Below are 21207 nucleotides of genomic sequence, written 5' to 3'. Positions count from 1 at the left end.
AGAAGTGCTCTCTGAGTTCTGAGGACAGCTTGCCATTTAAGTACCACTGTCTGAAATAACTGTAATTGTTTCACCTGGCCTTGAAACTCTGCTAATTTAAGATTTCTTGCAGAGTTGTCTTGTAGTTTTGCAGTGTTCCAGGTAACTTGCTGACATTGAAAAATAAATTTATCTTCCAGCTGTTAGTACAAGCCCTACGTATTAACATAGTAATCGTGGGGTAGTTTTGAGATGACATATTTTACACAGAGGTCAGTTTGAAGCAGAGATCTAATTTTTGTAGTCCCGTGTTATAGTTCACAATACTTTGGAGTTGTACTGATGCAGATGTCTGCATAATAAGGTGGAATAAGTTCTCCTAGAGGATATAGTAAGTTGGAATAAGCTCTTCTAGAAAAGGAGTAATTTTAATCCTGGTTACTTCTGTTACCTGGTTTTTAGTTTGGCCCTGTTACTGCTCTCCTGCTTAATCATTTTCAAGGGGATCGCAAGTAGGAGTGCCATAGAGACCTGATGCCCTCTTGAGTTTCATAGTTACCTTACTGTATGGATTGAGACTACCAGAAGACAAGGGGATGTTTACTGTATCTGTTAAGGTATGATGATGTTTCCAAAGGGAACGCATAAATATGCCCTGACTTCACTCTGTCAGTAAGTATTTTAATGAGAGTAGCTAATGGAATATTTTAAGTGATGCAGTTTTCAGCTAGAGCTGATGCTAGAAGTTCAGATCTTGGAGTGATGATGGTTGTTAGGGGTTTGCAAAGTTTTTAGTTGTAAGATCTGTTAAATGTCCATTGAGAATGCCTATCACAGTTGTAGGACAGTGTTCTAAGCTGGCTGTTCAGCTAAATGTACATGCTCAAATAGCAGAAATGGTATGGAAGAAAATCCCTGTCAGAGGGGGAGTTTGTGGGTGCTTGCAGAGCACCATTGTAGGAGAATTTCAAAATCCTTTCTGGAAATTGGTGTGGTGGGCTGCCGTTCTGAAGTGTGCACTGTTACATGCAGCATGGGGAGTAGATAACCTGAATTAGAGGTCTGTGTGCAGCTGTAGGGCTGTGATCTTCTTGCAGCTGGGGCAGAGCGCAGCCTCTGCGTGTTGGCAGTTACACCAGAAGGTCCTGCTGCCATCCCGAGGCACTTCATCAGGCTGGAAAAGTGAACTGACACAAATCTCAAGTTAACAAGAAGTGCCGGATCCTGCACCTACGGAAGGACAACCACATACACCAGTACATGCTGGGGACCACCCAGTTGGAGAGCAGTTAGGCAGAAAAGGAGATGGGAGTCCAGGTGAACACCAGATTGAGCAAGAGCCAGCAGTGTGTCCTTGCAGCATTAGGCAAAGTATTGTCAGCAGGTCAATGGAGGTGATCCTTCCCCTCTACTCAGAACTGGTGAGGTCAGACCTGAAGTTCTGTGTCCAGTTCTGGGCTCCTCAGTACTAGAGGCACATGGACATATGGAAGAGTGTCCAGCAAAAAGCCATGAAAATGGTGAAGAGCCTGGAGCATCACATCATTGAGGAAGGGCTAAGGGAGCTGAGAGTTATCTCGTGTACAAATACCTCAAGGGAGGGTACAAAAAGGAAAGAGCCAGGCTCTTGTCAGTGGTAGCCAGTGCTAAGACAAGATGCAGTGGGCACAAATTGAAACACAGGAGGCTCCCTCTGAACACCAGAAAACCCTTCTGCACTGAGAGGGTGGCAGAGCACCAGCAGAGACTGCCCATGGAGGTTGTGGAGTCTCCAGCCATGGAGTTAACTCAAAAGCTGGGAGTTGGTCTGGATGTCTCTGCTTGAGCAGGGGGTTGGATGAAGACCTCCAGATGTTTCTTCCTGGTACGTTTTTAGTGTTAAACGTTGGGCAGTTAGATTTGATGGCACCTTACATTGGCTTGCTTCTCTGGCTGTTCTTGAGGAAAATGTATAGCACTCAGTGGAGATGTGACTGGAATAATCAGTGCTGTGCCACTTCTCATACTGTCAAAGCTGCTACGTATCCAAAACTTCAGACTGGAATGTATCTATCCCCTTGTCTCAAAAATTTCTTCTTTTTCTTTTTTTTTTTCCCCTCCATTTTAAAACAGCAATGGACAGAGAAAAAGTTACAAAATTTTATTAGTAGTGCTGAATTGAATCTCAAAATCACAGAGTGGCTTGAGTTGGAAGGGAGCTAGTTCCATCCCTCGTGCTGTGGGCAGGGTAGCCACCCACTAAATCAGGAGTAGAAATGATGTGATGTTTGCTCGGCTGCAGTACGTGCATTTAATTTTGGTATGTATATTTTTTATGTCAGCAGTGGTCAGATGTTGCTGGGGTAAAGAAAGCTTGTACATGTGTGGTGCATAGCCTGATAGGCTGAATGGTGTTACAGCAAAGTAAAACCCCTTCACAGTAATGCTCTTTAAAAGGCGTATATTTGGAAATTGTATAAAGCCTCTGCAGGTCGTACAGAGGCCAAAGTTAAATGGACAAAATTAAACACCCTCGAGCTTTGGGAGTATCTGTAGTTTTACCTGAATTAAACAGGTTCACTTCGTGGTTGCACTAATTCCTGTACTGTGAAGTCAACCTTGTTACAGAAATCTCTTAAACAGAAGTTTGAGGTACTGATATTCTTGTATATGAATCAAAGGCTGATTGAGGTACATTAAGCACCAAATGGCTTTGTGGTCTGACTGTTCTTTCTTTACAGGTCAGTCCTATGAAATACGGATGCTGGATAATCGGAAAGCTGGAGACATACCAGAGATCAATGGCAAACTGGTGAAGGTGAGCATCAGTTCTCCAATAGTGTTGCTGTCAAACCTCTGCTGTTCGTTTGCATGTGGAAAAGAGCAGCTTTTAACCTTTTGTTGGACAGTAAGTCATGGAGGGAGGTGGACCAGCTCATCTCACCACTGAGCAGAGTAGATATAGTGGAACCTAATGCTTCATTCTGTTGTTTTGCTGGTTTTGAATTTACTACAAATTAAAGGAATATACACGTATGCATTTCCCAATTTATGAATGAGTTCATTTCATGTAACTGCAGATAACTGAAGGTGACCTTAGCACTTTATCTAGCCTTTGTGAGGTTTGCAGTCTGATCTGTTGTAAGATGAGGTGAATCTCTGTTAAATGTGCATTGAACTCAAATATCTGAAGTTGGGTGTGATGAATCCAACCCAGAGACCCTGTATTTCATAGATATTTTTTTTTTCTACTGCCACCAGATACTCGTTGAATGATGGTTGACCAGTGATACTAAAAACAATAAAATGCTGCCTATAGTATGCTAGAGTGTAGCAAAGACAGATTTTTTTCATGTAAGCTTTAAGATACTTAGATGTCTGTGGATGCATGTCCAGTGTCTTCTGGGCTGTGCCATCCCATGAATCCTTAGGAGAGCAGACCTCTGTAATTCTGCAGCTCATCAAGCACTTTGTTCCATTGTTGAAGTCCTGCTCGAATTCTGTATTTGTTTTGTTATGCTGTAATATTAGCAGAAAGTATGTTGAATCCAACACAGTGCACAAAGTAGGAGAATGAGGCAGAATGAAAGGTGCCCAATTCATAGGACATGTTATTAAAAGAATGGCCTAGTGGTGGGGGGGGGGTTGAATTTTTCTCTTTGCAATTTTTATCACATCTTCCAGGAAAATCTTACTCATGCTCTGTGTTGGAGAAGCAGTTACTTCAGCAGCAGTACTGAGAAATTAAACCAGAACAGCGTGCCTGTGGGAGGCTGAATCTTTTACCTGTCAGCTTTGGGCTGTGTCATTTGAGACATTTGGCTGGGCCTGTATAGTCCTGGGCTTTGTTCTTACTTGTCTGTGGGATGCTTGTTCAGAGATAATTTGAAGAAGCATTAAGCACAAGCATAACATTTGGCTTTGGGAGTTCTGCAATTAAATCTTTACAGCCAGGCATTTTGACTTGCTATAATAAGCACGTTGCCTATTTTGCCCCATTAGATGCTACTTTGTTACAGCTTTGGAGAGTCTCTCTGCTGCAGTTTTATAGAATCGTTTCTTAGTTATGAACTGTTAGGTAGGTAGGATGAGACAAAGCAATGTAAAAGTTTTATAAACTAAACTTGATTGTAGCAAGGTATTGTGTTGCTGCATCAACATAATCTCCACTTTGGAAACTTAAATACCAGAATCTTAGAACAGTAACAAAGAGGACATTCCACACTGATGAATTAGTGGATCTTTTGAAGTTTGATGCTTGTCAACCACTCAGCACAAAAGGGATGGTGTGTTGGTGTCTGTGCACAGGAGCACATGCTTGCTGTTACTTTTGATGTAAAACGAAGGAAATGTTATCTACCTTGAAGAGATGCTGTGTTTAGAAGTCCTTGGTTTTGTTTTTAGCACTTTCGTTCACAGTTAATGGCCATAGACTATACCACATATTTGTTTTCTCTGTATTTCAAATTGCTTCGTATGTGCATTCATGCAGCAGAACATAAATTTGTTTAATATGTTTAATATAGCAGGACAAGGGGAAGTGGTTTTAAGTTGAGGGAGGGGGAAGATCGAGGTTGGATGTCAGGGGGAAGTTCTTTACTATGAGATGGTGAGGTGCTGGAACAGCTGCCCAGACAGGTTATGGATGCCCCATCCCTGGACGTGTTCAAGGCCAGGTTGGATGGGGCCCTGGGCAGCCTGGTCTGGTATTAAATGTGGAGGTTTTTGGCCCTGCATGTGGCAGGGGGTTGGACATTCATGATCCTTGAGGTCCCTTCCAACCCTGGCCATTCTGTGATTCTGTGGCTTGGAGCACAGCTGCAACAGAACTGCTCACAAGAAAAGGTGCTGCTGGATGATTGCTTCCAGATTAATAAAGTTAATCCTAGTATTTTCGATAAATATTTCAGGTAGAATATCTGGAATAGTTTAGAATTTGTTACTACTTACCATTAACTAAAATAACAGTTTGATTGTAAACCTGTTTACAAGAACTAGGAGGAATTATTAATCTCATTTCTTAAAGGTTTCTACAGCAATTCGCAAAATCTCCAATGGAAAAATGAATTGGTGAAACTGTATTTCCTGCTTTTCAAAATAAACGATTGTTTTGTTTTCTTTCTGAAACAAGTTTGTGTAGCCTACGCAGTGTTGATGTTGTGCTGCCAGTGTTGCTCTCTTTGCTGCACGTGATTTATTGTGACCTTTAGAATAAAGAATTTGTAAATCTCTCCTTCCATTTTTACCACATTTTCAGCTGTTTCCTTCTGTTGAGTTTTATTTCAGTATTCTGGATTATTTTGGGGTACTGATGGTTGCCAAGGTTTTTCTTTTTTAATTTTTCTGCAAACACGTATCTGTCAGCTGTGTGGCTCTTTTGGAATGCTGTAGTGCTTTGTCTTCAGGCTGTTTCTAGACACATAATAACATTGTGGCTCATCAGATTATTGTTCTCTTATTAGAGTATTATAAGAGTTGTGTTCCATGACAGAAGGTTGCAATACACTGAACACCAGCAGCTGGAAGGATGGAAGTGGAATCGCCCTGGGGACAGACTTCTTGACTTAGGTAGAGTTGTTTCTATCTTGGCATTCTATTAGATGAAATACTCACATTTAAATTGATGATGGTCATATTTATGCTGACACTTCTGCTGACTGATGAAGAGCACAGTGCAGTGTTCTGTGTGCCACTCACAGTGTGTTTTGAAGAAAAATGTTCTTGCACTTTCACATTCCTTTAAAACCTTCAAGTACTGCTGAGTGAGGTGGCAACTTTATGCAGTTAGTGCTCTTGGTAATTTTGACTCCTAAATATGATAGTAATTAGGAGAACACAGATAGAAATAACTTTCTCTAGTAGATTGTGGAAGTGGCACCAACGTGATTTCTTTACTTGGCATAGCTTTATATTATATTGTTTCATAAGCCCTGTGTCTCTGGTGGGGAGGAGGGGGGAAATCACAAAACACCCTCGTGCACAGAGCACTTGGCATGTTGAGCCTACTAAGATTGTTCAGATCTGTTCTAAAAAGCTGCTCCTGGCAGCCCACTTTTTCTCACTGTACCCGTATGTGCTCGTGGTAACCTTATATTAACATGTATTCCTGTTGTTCTCTTGGAATATGGTCATTTAAAAATACATATTGCTTATTTTAATGTAGATATTCCTATGTCTGTTGGAGTCATTGATATCAAGACAAATCCAAGCCAGCTCAATGCAGTTGAATTTTTGTGGGATCCAACAAAATGTACATCTGCTTTTATTCAGGTTTGAAACTTTACTTGACTGGATGTTTGTGTTTGATGCCTTTCAGCTCACAAATAGTAGTAGGTTTGCACTGGGAAGCTCCTTGGTTTCTAACATGCGAGATGGCCATTAAATATCAGCTTTCTAAGAAGCACAGGTTCACAGCAACTGTTAGATATATACAGGTTCCTAGATTAGGTTTTTCAACTTAATTTGGTATTATAAAAGCAGCTTTTAAGAGATTTTTTTCAAAAAAACTCTTTAAAAAAAAAAAAGTTCCTGGTTAAAATATTTAGTCCTATGGAGTATTTAAATGTATTTATTCACAATAGTTGGCACTATTACGTTATTTTATTTGGGAGATCCTGGATGAAGTTTTGAGATCAGATATTCAAACTTGTTTCATATATCAGTTGTCTTGTCTGTAGCAGGATTTCTATTATTTATTTTTTCTTATTTGATATTTAAGCCAATTGAACATGCTATCTTTGCACATTATTTAGATAGGATGTTCAGTTTTGCATTACAATTTCTAGCTTGCTTTTGTCTCAGTCCTGTTTTTACTATGGAAAAAATATGAAGTTTGAGGTAGCTTTGTTGAGACTTTGTTGAGACTGTTGTGGCACTGAGACTGCCACAGGTTAACTTCAGCACTGTCAGTCAATTAACTTTGATCTGGTGCAAAGGCATTTTGTTCTAGTAAGAATTACCCCATTATGTGATGTAGCCATTCTTGAAAAAGTGTAAAGCAAACCATGTAAGATTTTTGTTGGTGCACTCCTTAGAACTGATGGCTGACTGAAAAGTGAACTGATTCTTACTATCCAGGTATAACTCACTTGCTCTAAAGGCTGGTGATCACAGCATAGCTGCACTGGCTGCACTTCTGTGCACAGTCTGTGGCTCTCTGTTGTTGATGGTTGAAGGGAATAGATGGTTTTGCACCTAATGGTTGGCAGTGCAAGGGATGCGATTGTCCCTGGTGCTGAATTTGCTTTGTTTTTCAGAGGCAAGCAGAAAAACTGAGCGCGTTGCCCAGTAAGATTCATTATAACTCACAGTTTCAACTTATTTTTCCATTAGATACCTTTGGAGGATATTTCTTGCTAATAAAGTTGTACTTTCCAAGAAAGTCTGTTGCCTTTTGTGGCAAGGTGGGCATATTTGAAAAGACCCTGTTTTCACATGAGATTATAAAGCTCTTCTAAACCGGTCTTTCTATAGCTTTGATGATATTCAGAACAAGTAACTCGTTTATTCGAGCTACACTACATTGATCAATAGTATCTTGAAAAAGTTTGTGCTGTATTCATGATAAAGGTGCCATGCTCAGACATTTTTCTTAAAATATGACGGTTTCCAGCGAACTCTCAGTTAATTAGAATCTGTAATGAATTGTGGGTTTCGGGGAGACTTTGGTCTCACATGCTTGTTTCCTTTTCTCCCTGTCAGCTCAGGTATAACATCTTTGGCTTCATTTGCATGTGAGCAGGAAAACTTAAGTTAGTTGTACAGCTCGATCCTCACATATGCTGAGTCGTTTGTTGCTTGCCCTTAAAAATATACCTGTGTGGGCAACACCTAGTGGAATTCATGTGTACAATGCTTCAGAGTTTGTTATTTGTTCCATTTGTTTTTTAGGTCCATTGTATCAGCACTGAATTTACCCCTCGTAAGCATGGAGGAGAAAAAGGAGTTCCTTTCAGGATTCAGGTTGACACTTTCAAGCAGACTGAAAATGGAGAATATACAGATCATCTGCATTCAGCCAGCTGTCAAATTAAAGTTTTTAAGGTAAGGGTGGAAAGCAGATATTTAATGAGTCAATCAAAACTCTTATAAAGATGGGGGGCATCTTTATATTACTGCTTGACTTCTGAAATGAGATTTCAGTTATAAAGCTGTTTGCTTTCTGCTTTATTTTCATGTAACTGTTCATTTTTAGCCAAAAGGAGCAGACAGGAAACAGAAAACAGACAGAGAAAAGATGGAAAAGCGAACTGCACATGAGAAGGAAAAGTATCAGCCTTCCTATGACACCACCATTCTCACAGAGGTAACAAAACAGATTTACTTCTGTTTGCTGAGGAAGAAATACATAGGTATAGTCTTGGAAGGGTTGGGGAAGAACTAGTTCCACGCAGAGGTAGGCTTTTATTTGGCAAACTTGTCCAGTGGACAGCAACATTAAACTTAAAGATTATGTTTAATAAGCTTCATTTAGATGATGGATGCTTCTATTAATGCACACTGAGGTAGAACGCCGTTTAGCTGACTGTACTGAACTCAAGAGCAAGCCTTTTGGTACAAATCTAAAAGCCTTGCAGCTGAGAAGGCTGAAAAAACCCCACCATCAATTAAAACAGAGGGGGGAACCTAATTATTTACTAAGATTTCACTTCAGACTGTAGGGTTGGTTTGGTTGGTTTTTTGTTTTTTTGGACGTTATTGAATTTAAGGCCAGAGCCTCAGTAGGTTTTTGCATTTTCTTTTATTTAAGCAGTCAGTGAGTTCTGTACAGTTTTCTAAAGAATTTCAGAAGTTTTACAAGGCTTTTAGATCTTTCCTCACTGTATAATGAAAAGACATTGATCCGAATCTTTGGTGTTTGTCCAGATGAGGCTTGAGCCTATAATTGAAGATGCAGTTGAACATGAGCAGAAAAAGTCCAGCAAGCGGACTTTGCCAGCAGACTACGGTGATTCTCTGGCAAAGCGAGGCAGTGTAAGGGACTTCTGCTTACTTTTCATTGTGCAAGATACCTTGTGCAGTGTTAGATATAGGAGAAACTTCCGTAACATAAAGCAAAACCATTTTGATTGCTGTGTCTTAACTTGATCCGCTGTCACGTATATCAATTGCTCCATCTTTGTTCTTAGCAAAGGAATACTTCCTAAATCTAACACTTAAGATAAACTGTTGCAAAGGGACTGTATGACTTTCACAAGTAAAGAGCTTTAAGTTTGTCCGACTTGAAATGAAATAGCATTTTGCTTTTCTGTATGTATGTGCTTAGTGGAAATAAGAACAGTGAAACGTAGTGAAAATGTTCTGTCCTGTATTTTTATTTCCATTCAATATGAATTTCCAGTACATCAGTATTTTCAAGTGGCATGCAGTGTTGCACATGGTTGATCGTTATTTACTGATTTTTCCTTTAGCCATCCACATCCGTGCTCCAAGCAGGCTTAATGTAGTTCAGCACAGCTTTATGCTGTGTGCATGTGTGCCCTTCAGACTGAATTAAAAATCTTCCTTGTTCTTCCTGTCAGGGGTTAGCATTAGATTTCCTGAAGGCAAATAACAGTGAGACTTTAGTAATGGTTAAGATAAGAAACCATCCTGCATCTTCCATTTGGCCAAGTTGAAATGTCTGCTTATTGTCTAGCTGTGGAATACAGTGATTGAGCAGAAATATTGCCATCACCTTTCCAGCAGCACTGAGGCAGTGGCTGCCTGACTGTTATCCCTCAGACATCATTTAGTTTTGCATTTATGATCTATTAAAATGATGCATAGGGTTCACTACAGTGTGTGCCTCTTGTTTGTAACCAGGGAGGGATCAGGCATTATTTAGATGGGTTCTTCAGGTACTTCCCCCCTCCCTATCCAACAGCTGTAAGCACTGAGCTGTCTGAATTTACTTACTACTGTTTGTGTGTGCAGGGCTTTAAGGTCCACCTTTGGGATTCTGCTCTGCTCTTCTTTCCTAAGAACCTGGGTTATTTTCAACTCACTTTCCTTTCTCCCTCATTTTCCCTAGAATGCCATGTAAGTGACTTTCCATTAGTGCCTTTTTTTTCCTGACCCCATGTTTCAGAATGCAGTGTATTCACCACAGTTTCTGCAGTATTTCTCACAGTACTGTAAGAGGCTGCAGACATAACACTGCCTCCTGGGCTTCAGAGCAGGTGTTTATGGGCAGGTGACTTTCATCCAGGGGCCATCAAATGAAAGATGCACACTATTTGTCTTTCAAATACACAGAAGCTAGGTCTTGTCTAGGAGGAAAGGAAAAAACAACCAATGCTTCTTCCCTGCAAAGCAAAAAGTGCCTTGGCTGACTGTTATAGTTGGATATAGTGCTTTGTGTGTCACAGCCCTGAAACTACCACTTGCTTAAGCTTAGTCCAGTTGTGGGTTTTTTTGTTGTTTTTTTTTTCCTTTTTTTTTTTTTTTTTTAATGGATGGAGTTGACCATAAGGCACAGATGGAAGTTAGAAAACTTCCTGGTATCGACCTTAAAATAAATTGGAGCATTGTGTTCTGGTTATGAAAGATTGCTGCAGAAGTTACGTATATTCTGTAAATGATTTAAATTTAGAATATGAAGCTTAGAGGCTAGAAGGGCCAGAAAGTGGAGCTGGAGCAAAGCAATGTAGCAACGTAAGCATGCAGTATTGCTTACATCTGTTTCTCCTTACATCTGTATAGCAGTAGCAGTGTATGTGCAGGATATATAATCATGCCTATGTAATGTTTGGGGAGTAACTTCTGCCACATTCAGAATAATCAGCTCCGTGTGAGTAGAAGTTTTCCACTTCAGACAAGAAAGGGTCTGCAGCTGCATGGGGCAAGAATCCTTCGTAGGTTCTCGGAAGAAGCTCTGCATAATGAAATAGCTGCCCTGTTGTCTAAAGGAGATACTGTGTGTGAGACTGTTTTGGAGCATGCTCTTGTTTTGTGTTATTATTTGAATACAATATGGAATTCTATGCCAAAGTTTTATTTTGTTTTTCACACCCTTGCAAAACATGAATTTGGGCATACTTGAGTAGGTGGGAAGTAGGAGAGGAAAGGACACTCAAGAGCAACTTGAAATAGCTTCAGTCATTTCAATTCTTCCAAAGTTAAGAACATTCTGAATTTGAATGCTGCATATCCTATGTCAGAAAAGTCATACATTCTGGTGGTTGGCAACCTTTCCCATGGCAGGGGGGTTGAAACTAGATGATCTTTGAGGTCCTTTTCAACCCAGGCCATTCTGCGATTCGTTCTTTGACACGTGCAAAGATCTTCCTATCTTCCATTTTAGCTCAGTGAAACTGCTCATCAAAAGTTTACAACTTCATTCCTACCCCGTACAGAAAGATAGGAAGGCAGAATAATTTTCTATTTATCAAGAATTAGTGTTCAGAAATGAAGGTATAGTTTGTGGAGTACAGTTTTGTCAAAAGTGTTGCATCGGTGTGCTGGTACTGGAGCGCAGTTAGTGCTGAGAGCTAAAAAATTAACCAGTGTATATTTTTGCTGGTCACTGCATAGGAAGATAGAACACCAGTGTTTCTTCTGTTCTCTGGTGGCCTTTGACACACTTGGATCCATCCTTGAGATGGAGCAACATCTTTCGTTTTTCAAAGTTTATGTGCAGTGTGCAGGGAGTTCTGTGTTAACATCCGCTGCTTGTTGGACGGCCTTTGGTTGGACGGCCTTTGGTTGGACGGCCTTTGGTTGGACGGCCTTTGGTTGGACGGCCTTTGGTTGGACGGCCTTTGGTTGGACGGCCTTTGGTTGGACGGCCTTTGGTTGGACGGCCTTTGGTTGGACGGCCTTTGGTTGGACGGCCTTTGGTTGGACGGCCTTTGGTTGGACGGCCTTTGGTTGGACGGCCTTTGGTTGGACGGCCTTTGGTTGGACGGCCTTTGGTTGGACGGCCTTTGGTTGGACGGCCTTTGGTTGGACGGCCTTTGGTTGGACGGCCTTTGGTTGGACGGCCTTTGGTTGGACGGCCTTTGGTTGGACGGCCTTTGGTTGGACGGCCTTTGGTTGGACGGCCTTTGGTTGGACGGCCTTTGGTTGGACGGCCTTTGGTTGGACGGCCTTTGGTTGGACGGCCTTTGGTTGGACGGCCTTTGGTTGGACGGCCTTTGGTTGGACGGCCTTTGGTTGGACGGCCTTTGGTTGGACGGCCTTTGGTTGGACGGCCTTTGGTTGGACGGCCTTTGGTTGGACGGCCTTTGGTTGGACGGCCTTTGGTTGGACGGCCTTTGGTTGGACGGCCTTTGGTTGGACGGCCTTTGGTTGGACGGCCTTTGGTTGCCTGCTGTCTGTGATCCACTCCCAGGGTCCACAGTTGTCACGTGGGGTGTTAGAAAGGCTCCAGCCTGCTGAGTCTTTGTGGACTTGATGCCCAGGATTTTGTCTAAGCCTTTTTTTCTGCAGTGTGGGACAGTCGTGTGATTTTGAAAGCGTAAGCAGATTGGATTAATTGCTAGAAGACACTGGAAATATGTGCCAAAGCCATTTTTTAGTTTTCATGCTAGGCTTTTTTTCTACCTTGGACCATTCAGAGTTAGGTATCGCAGTGCTCAAATGCTCATCCCTTCCCTCCACGACCTACATGATAGAAGGGAGTAGAACTGAGCTGATGGCTGTTCTGTAGGATCAATATTGTGTAGCTGCTACTGCTGTCGCTTGTTGGCTCTGAATAGGACTGAAGTATGTTTTCATGAGAAGAAAGGCTGCTTGCTTTCGGTTGGGCTTTTCTTTTCCTGAAATATCTCAAATCTGCTTCTTTCTTTAAACTCAGCTTTGTTGTGAAAACTTCAGCTGAGTGGACTGAAAGAAACACGAGCGGCATTGGTTCAAAGCCTGTTCTCTGATACCAGTGCATTCTTCTGACCATGAATGGAAATGCTTGCAGAGCTGATTCTTAAGTGGAGTAGTGGCTGAGGATGTACTGGTTGCAACTGTGTGTTCAGATTGAAAAAAATTTGCATTAAGCTTCAGTTGGAGAATCTCGGGAAATTAAGGAAAATATATTTGGCTTCAGCAATGTTTTAGCAAAACAGCTCATGTTCCTGTGTTGAGCTTTTGGTTAAAATTATGCCTTCGGGGCACGTCATTCTTCGAGGTGAACTTGAAACTTGGCTTGAGTAGGAACAACAGCAGGCTATATACAGCATGGGAGGAAAAGTGGCTGATGCCTGAGGGTCTTTGTGTGGCTGGCACAGGTCAGAGGTTGGCTTTGCGTGATCAGTGACAGCGTGTACGCAGTGCTAGTAAAAATACTGATCTGAAGGAATTCTCAAACAAAGATTTGCTGATTTTTCAGGCTGTTGGCATGCAACTGTTTGAGGCTGTATGCTCCATGCCATAGAGCTTGTTGTCTTTCTGTGACAAGTGAAGAGTCCAGCACAGAAGTGCTGTTAACAGTTTTACAGAAGGTTACAGCCACTATTGCACCTGTTTATGGTTTCTCCCCAGCTTGTGGAAGGGAGCTTCCACAAATCTTTAAGGGAAAGTCATTGAAACAAGTTTCCATTAAGTCATACTTGTTTCTGGCTCCCCTCCCCGTGCAAAGCTCTGATAAACTGTGGAATTTCTTTACTGGTGCACAATGTGTGTATCAGAAACCTGGGTTATTGTAACAGGTACGATCTGAAATCACTTTGTCTCGGGCTGCTTGGTTGGTCTAATGCTGTCTCATAACATACCAAGTCTGGTTATCATTTTAATTTAAATGATGAATTTGCAGTGGTGCTGGGAGCACTACAAGCTAGTATAATTTTGAAAGGCCTTCATCATGATAGTTTACAAAATAAGCCAGAAAAGACTTTAACTGAGCTGGTTAGCTGGCTCATCATACACGTGTGATGGCGTAAATTTCTGCATAACACTTGCAGCTTACTGAGCAACTTAGGAAAGGCAGTACATGCAGCACAATTTTTAGTCCTACAATCAGTTAATAACAGTTTTCATTTAACAGGACTCAGGTTGTATTTAATTGCTGCCAGGATGGCTAGATTAGATTGACCAGCAATGTGAAATCTAGCCTCACATTTTTCCTTACTGCTGCTGAACACCTGTTTTATACCTGCTGTTAAGCAGCCCCTTCATGCAAGGATGAAGGAAGTTCTCTGAGCAGATGGCTTGGGGTTGGTTGGTTTTAATCAGAGTATTCTATACAGGTTCTCTGTCAGTTCCACCACTGCTACCTTTGTTGTATTAACTGTGAGGGTGTAAGTAGGAGTCTTCCAGAGAACAGGGAAACGCTGGCTTTGGCTGGGAGTATCTGCATGTCATGTATGGGATGGAGGGAATGGGTAAAAAAAAGAAAAGTAAAAAGCCCCACCTTGGATCTAAAGAAAAGAATTATGCATGAAAGTAAAAAATGTGTTGTTAAGAGAAACTGAGTTTGAATTCTTCACCTTCAGTGCTCACCGTGGCCTGATACTCCTACGACATTTGTAAACAATAGCCCTACTCCTGCTCCAACTTTTACCTCTGCTCAACACAATACCTACAGTGTCCCAGACAGGTAACTTCCTTTTCTGTTGCCTCACTAAAGGTTGCATGTGTAAATCAGGTATATTCAGAAGTGCCTTCTGAGTTAATCTAGAAGCTTGCTACTGCTTTCTGATTTCACTGGGAAATGAGAGAGTTTTGTTTCGACCTGTGTATTTATTTGACATATGCTTGCATTGCACGTTTCTAATGTAATTTCTTTTTGCTTCAAAAATTCTCTTCCTTGCTAAAGAATGTGGAAATTTTTCTTCTTTGGCATATAGCAAATACTTAATCTTGTAATGGTTTGCATTCAGTCCCTATCAGTGTTCACAAACTGTTAGCTTCCTTTTTCAGTAAGAACTCTCTGCCTTCCCCTCACACAGTTCATGTAATTCATGAGACACAAAAGATCTTCACGAGCTTTTTAACAGAAATTGTCTTAGTAAAAACATGTCCCACTGAGACGTTAATTAGGCTATTGCAATTAATCTTGGGTGATCAAGGAATAATTCACAGTGGTATTGAATGTATAGGCTTGTAAGCCTCGTATTTTACTGCCTCTTCTGCAGTCACCCTTTAAGACAGACAAACATCCATGTATCCTCCCATGACTGCTGGCAAAGCTGCGCCTCCAGTTGACAAGGAATATGGAGGTTAGGAACTGGATGGTGGTGTATCAGGCTGTGATGATCTTTCCCTTAGATATAAGTTTGAGTCTCGGCCTATGCATTTTTTAATTTGTCTTAATGCTTTTTTGTTCTCCCCTGTAGCAATTCTTCCTCCCCAAATCATCAAGGAGATGGAACCTCTCAAGGGTCTGGAGACGTGAGTGTTTGCTTCCTGGTACTGATTGTGGCTGCATTTGCACCAAGACGTGTCTTTGATTCATTTATGCCTTGACATTAACACCAATTGAGGGAAAGCATTTAACTGAGGGAGGCTTCAGTATTTCGGGGTGTACTTTTTTTTTCTTGCTGTTTTGTTGTTTTATTCTGTTTTCTACATACAAACGTTCATGTCCAGCCTTGTTTCTTACAGCAGCTTCATCCTTCAGCCACAATCCAGGAAACGCAGCAGTGGTTGCTCAAGCATCGGTTCTCTACCTATACAAGACTTTTTTCAAATTTCTCAGGTATTGCTAACTTCTCTTTTATTGCAATAATGAGCAAGTTTTGTGTGGAAAATCACTCTGTAAAAATGATGTGGCACCAGTATTTATCATATTTTACTTATTATGTGTAATTTGCTTATTAAATGCTGAGTTTATTTAGACAAAGATCCTTGGAAAACTTTTAAATCAGTTCTTTTTCCTGGTAGTCTTCATATGTTCACAGCAGCCTAATACTGTCTAACAGATTTCCTTTGAAGCAAAAGATGTAGTGTAGCTTTTATTGTACTACTTCAGTTGTTTTTTATGGCAGTATTTATGGGCAGTGATGGCAAATCATTCTTGCTGGCTTTTATCTGTGCATTCCTAGATCGTCTGTGGATTGTTTCCATAAATAAAGGCCAACTTTTTCTGTCCTCCCACTCATTGATTACAGCCACTGATTTTTCAGACTTCTGTTTTCATCGTTGACACCCGTGCCATTTCTAAGAAATATCCTTCCATTTTGTGTCTAGAACTGATCAGTATCCTTCACTGAAGCTTTCTTTTCTAAAGTAAATGCTCTGGAAGCAGTTGGTTTCACAGCTCACTCCCAGGATCACTTTAAGACCTGCTCTTGTATGGAACTATCCCACCGACCTGGATTCGCTCTGCAGGCTGCCACCTTACAGACTGGACTTGGCTGTTTTAGTTACAGCAGCCTTTAGCAGCATCTGGTGTATCTGGGTGCAGTGTAGTAACTTGAGAACGTAGAGGGTGTGATGTGCTAGTGGGGGTGATTCCATGAGGGATGGTTTGGTGAGGATTACTGCACGTGAGAAACTATCACATCCCATTGCTCTCTGTGTTTGTATGTGTCTAAAATAGGCTCACATGTGTGTATCTTAGTCACTGTCTGGGTATAAAACAGTCATCTGTCTCAGTTGTGTCTTGCAGAGTTTGTAGTTGTTAGAAGATGTGCAAAGCTGCTCATTGCTTTGGTAGTGCTGGCTAGTGCCTAGGAGCAAGTGGGCTTTGTTATTCTTGGTTTAAATGGACGTACAGATTCTTCTAGAAAAAAATCATAAATATGCAAGAATAAACTTAGTAAAATCCTCATGTGTTTCTCCAGGTGCTGATTTATTAAAGCTGACAAGAGAAGATCTGGTACAAATCTGTGGTCCAGCCGATGGAATTCGGCTCTATAATGCACTGAAATCCAGGTAAAACACGGAGCACGTGGCTGAGCAGACTTTGTTCTATTGCTCCCTAGAACATGGAGATGCAGGGATTGAGAATTCAGCAGCTGATGGGCCCTGAGCACTGCCCTGGGGCTGGCAGCAGTCAGATGGAGGTTCCTGTGGTCCTCAGAGCAGCCCTGCTGAGCTGTGGGCAGCAGTGGGCTCAGGCAACCTGTAGGGCTGGTAGCGGTGGGGCTGCGCACTGCTGGCTTCCTGTACGTGTGAATTTGTTGCCACAGCACAGCGTGGCACATGTAGGTGAGCTAAGAACAGCCTGAGGCTTTGGGATGTTACACGTGTTGGCTGCCAGCACAGAAAGGGTCTTGGTTGTGACTGAAATGGGCACTCACTGCTGGGAGCCTTTATAGGAGCATTTCAGGTGTACTGTTGACGTAACAAATTCACGCTTGTGGCAGATGACTTCTCGTCCTTCCAGGGCAGGGAGGCGTTTCTGTAAACATGGGCTGTTTGCCTTGCAGGTCTGTGAGGCCCCGTCTAACCATCTACGTCTGTCAGGAGCCAGTAAGGAGCATACAACTGGAAAGACAAGATGCAGGCAACGGTGATAGCAGCAATGGTGCAATATATGGTATGGAGCAGGGGTCCCTTAACGTGCTGTCGTTGTGTCTGAGAAATGTAAAACAAGATGGGTGTGGGGGGGAAAGGATGGTGAAAAGATGAAATTCTGTTCCTGAAACATAGCAAGCGAAACCACAGGAAGGTGTGTTGAAAAGCACACGGCTTGTTTGTTAACAGTGCATGACCTTAAAACCTCTCAAGGTTGACTCCTCGATTTTTCAGTTCACTGATAAAACTAACTGTAGTTAAACTGATAATTAATTAAAGGACTTTCAAATTAGCCGTGCTGTGTTGCACAGCCAAGATACACTAACTAGATGCATGTGGAAAGCTAGCTGCAAATTAAAGGCTTAAATTCACAGCCATCCTTTAGTTACATTTTGCTGTCATTTTCTGTGCAGCTGAACTAAAACTGGTGCAGCCTGGACAAGGAGAGGCAGCCACTGTGTTACTCTCCTGTGGCTTTAATGTAGTTTTCCTAGGACATAGCTCAGATGGGAACCTAATGTTTAATTGTAAATTCACATCAATCTTAAGAGAGTGGAGCTTCTTGAAATCACCTTTTTCTTACTGAAGAGACACCCGTGCCCTCAATCAACCAACTGGAATCCCTAACATCTGTCTGGGCTGCTGCTGTATTGGTAGCTGTGTTTGTTCCCCGTTTCTCAGCTCTGAAGTGTTGATAAGAAAACTTGTTCAGAAAGGTAGAAAAGGTTTTTCTTTACCAAAAAGATGACAGCCCACTGTTTCAAGCAGCAGTGTCACAGTACGTCAGAAGCATTATTGTCATCTTTTGAGGCACTCCAAAACTACTTCCAAAGTCATCTTCAAGTGACTCCAAAGAGCCGTTAAAGCCCATGCTGATCGTGTTTTGTGCAGGACACAGGAAAAATGCCGGAGTTTCCTTCAGTGTCAGCAAGCAGAGCCCCCCCCCCTCCCCAGGCAGAGAGCTGTGCTCCTGCCTTACCTTGAAAGAAAAGGCACGGCTGGGTAGAGAGTCCAGGGAGAGCAGAGGAAAGGTGTCTTCAGCTTCCAGCTCTCTAAGAGCCGAGAATATGAACTAAGTCAGGTTTTTTTCATCCAGTTTCCCTTTTCCAGTCAGCCTGGTGCTTATTTCTGTTCTTTCTTTTCCTGGCAGTTTATCATGCAATCTACTTAGAAGAAATGGCAGCCTCAGAAGTCACACGCAAGCTTGCTTTGGCATTTAATATTCCTTTGCATCAGATCAACCAGGTTTACAGACAGGGTCCCACTGGCATCCACATTCTTGTTAGTGATCAGGTAATGCAAATGTTTTTATTCAAAAATAGAATTTTTGCAAAATTGAAGTTTTTTTTAATACGTTGTTGCTGTTTTGTCAGTTCAATAAAGCAGCCTAGCATTTTCAATCCAGATAATCATAGACTAAGGAGAGAAGGAGCACTGCTCTGTGCAGTTGTGAGGTGCTGCGTTCATTACTTGCTTTGTATCTGTTTTGAACACAGCCGAAGGCAGGGACTGGCTGAGTACTGCTGAACACAGCTTACCCAGGGACCTGCTCTGCACAGCCACCACTAAGAGGCTCCTGCCTGGCTCTCACCTGGTTGACAAGTGGTACTGAGACGTAATTGGGTATATGCTTGTCACATCTGGACACTGGGCTGAGCACGTGCAGTTGCTCATAAAGAAAAGGCTGTTTTTAGTATCTGATGCAATTAATTATCTGCGCTGGGCATACGCAGGAAGGTTTCAAAAATGTTTTTTTGTTGTTTTTTAGATGGTTCAAAACTTTCAGGATGAAAGTTGTTTCTTATTCACCACGATAAAAGGTACGGTATCTTGTAACGATAGTTAAGAGCATGGAGGTTTGTTGCACCACCAAATCTTGCTTAAGGCAGTTTATGCTTCAGAGCAGTAGTGAAGCCCTATTGCATGTGGAACCCAGGTCCATTCCTCAGTGTTTGGTGTGTTGCTGGAGAGGTATGGTTCTGTTTATGTAAGACTGACGCTGCTTTCTCCTTCAGCTGAAAATGGTGAAGGCTTCCACATAATTCTGAAGTGATGCCACACGACTGCTCGACTGATACTCCAGTGCTGAACGAAATCCTGCCTAATATGAAGATCATCCAAGAACTTAGGATCTAGCTTCACCGTATAAGATGTTTCATATTGAAAACACAAAATGACCTTTCTAATGAGCTGTTTGATAGGTGAACTTTCTTGTCACTGCCATAGCTACGTGTCCTCATGAGAGGTATAATGCCATGACAGCTTACGTACAGGCATGGACGACAATGTAAGCACAGGTGCTTGCCCTGCATTGAAATAAGGCAAATCACGGCCAGTAGATACAGGTTCTAGAGGTGAAACACTGTTGCTTCTCTGTTACCTGTATCCAGTTGGAAATGAATGTAAACTTATTTGAGGGCATTTAGCTTTCTGTGCCAGTTTGTCTGTGACTTGCTTGTACCTTACGCTGGTTTTATTTTTTGATGTTAGCAGAGCACATATTAATCTGTGTGGAGATGAGTAGTTAAGCTGATAGTGATCAGGTTGTCGGGTCTCGGAGAGTAAAGCTGTCACAACAGCTTCTGTGTAAATTGTGTATAAGAGTGTATGTAAGAAGTGTAAATGCCAGAATAGGGCTTGGAAGAAGCCCTAGACAGATGCAATATATGCATGCAGCAAACTGCATTATTAATCGTACCTTATTGGAGGATTAATACAAATCCTGTGGGGTACCGAGTAATTGTGTTTTGCTTTAACAAACTTAATGGAAAAGAATTGCCTATGCATCCTTTATTTTTTAGTTTCCTAGGTTCTCTGCAGAGCGCCGCTGCAGTTTAACTCTTTGCTTGTAAGGTGTGGGGTTGCACCACGCTGGCAGTGAGGTGGATCGTTCTGACTTAACGCACTCACAGGGCAGTTACCCACAGGCACCAGGGGCTGCTGTTGCTTTCATCACCACCGAGCAGCTGGCCCAAGGAACACGAAACGCACACCCTGGGAGCCTTCCTAGCAAACCCGTGCTGGAGGCACTGTTATGGCTGAGTATAGTTCCTTTTCTGTTGACTCTTGTTTGCCCTCAGATCCATACTGTAAAGCTGGTTCAGTGCCTCCTCCATCTGACCACGTTCTCACTTGGCTCTGAAGCAGGCAATGCGCTTTTTCAGCATTTTGGCTATTTCTTGTAAAGACGTGGCACAGCATCTCCTGCGTTAACGTTGTTCCAGCTGTTTAGGTACTCAGAAGGGAATACTACAGAAGGTATTGAATGACGGTTTCTCATCTGTCATTTTGTGCCTTTGCAAGTTTCCACCTTGTTCTCTGGCTTAAAGCTTGGCAATACTTTGCTTTTTATGCTGCAGTGTTCACTGTAAACAACTACTACAGCATGTAAAAAAGCAACTTTGTTTTTTTTGTTCCCTCTTTCATAGCTGGCTCAAGCGCTTAGCAGAAAAGCTTTTTAAACCTGTAGCGTTTTGACAATTAAAATTCATCAAAGCTAGAGTTTCTTTCCTATTCCTTCTGCACTGAAAATGAAACTTTCTGTACTTTTCTGCCTATAAGTTGTTCATCTTGGAGTATTGTTTGATCCTACTATTTTCTTGAACTGACAACGGTCTTTTCAGCTCAAACCACATTCAAATCCAAATGTTTTATGAAAGATTGATTGGAAAGTATCCAAATATCACCTAATTTTAAAGAATATTGAAAGTTGTACAGTAGTTTGTCCAGCTCACTTGAAATTGGAATTAAATTATGGCACCAGCAAATTGCTTTTGTTTTTTAATAAGATGTACACATTTCAATTTAAGTATAATAAATGTTTTTCAATAATTTTGTAAACATGTTTTTCTTTTTATTTGTCTTCTTTTTGAAGAG

The 21207-nt window shown here is 41.7% G+C and overlaps 1 protein-coding gene across 5 annotated transcripts in view; it reads left to right on the top strand.

Moving 5' to 3' along the window:
• The window catches only part of UBP1 (upstream binding protein 1), a 45842-nt gene extending 24671 nt beyond the window's left edge, over nt 1–21171 (top strand). For 2 of the 5 annotated variants that reach the window (XM_048952110.1, XM_048952112.1), the window contains 14 exons: nt 2700–2776; nt 5421–5526; nt 6122–6228; nt 7849–8001; nt 8153–8263; nt 8824–8931; nt 14364–14467; nt 15207–15261; nt 15475–15568; nt 16656–16746; nt 17244–17353; nt 18482–18624; nt 19100–19151; nt 19347–21171. In XM_048952110.1, coding sequence (XP_048808067.1) covers nt 2700–2776; nt 5421–5526; nt 6122–6228; nt 7849–8001; nt 8153–8263; nt 8824–8931; nt 14364–14467; nt 15207–15261; nt 15475–15568; nt 16656–16746; nt 17244–17353; nt 18482–18624; nt 19100–19151; nt 19347–19384 — 1349 coding nt within the window. In that variant the 3' untranslated portion in view covers nt 19385–21171. The remainder of the gene's footprint in view (nt 1–2699; nt 2777–5420; nt 5527–6121; nt 6229–7848; nt 8002–8152; nt 8264–8823; nt 8932–14363; nt 14468–15206; nt 15262–15474; nt 15569–16655; nt 16747–17243; nt 17354–18481; nt 18625–19099; nt 19152–19346) is intronic. The other 3 variants (XM_048952113.1, XM_048952114.1, XM_048952111.1) reach the window with 2 other exon arrangements.
• The last annotated feature ends 36 nt before the right edge of the window (nt 21172–21207 follow it).

Source organism: Lagopus muta, chromosome 7 (genome assembly GCF_023343835.1).
Source record: "Lagopus muta isolate bLagMut1 chromosome 7, bLagMut1 primary, whole genome shotgun sequence".
Lineage (NCBI taxonomy): Eukaryota > Metazoa > Chordata > Aves > Galliformes > Phasianidae > Lagopus > Lagopus muta.
Note: the sequence above shows the minus strand (reverse complement) of the source record. Positions and strands in the feature narration are given on the sequence as shown.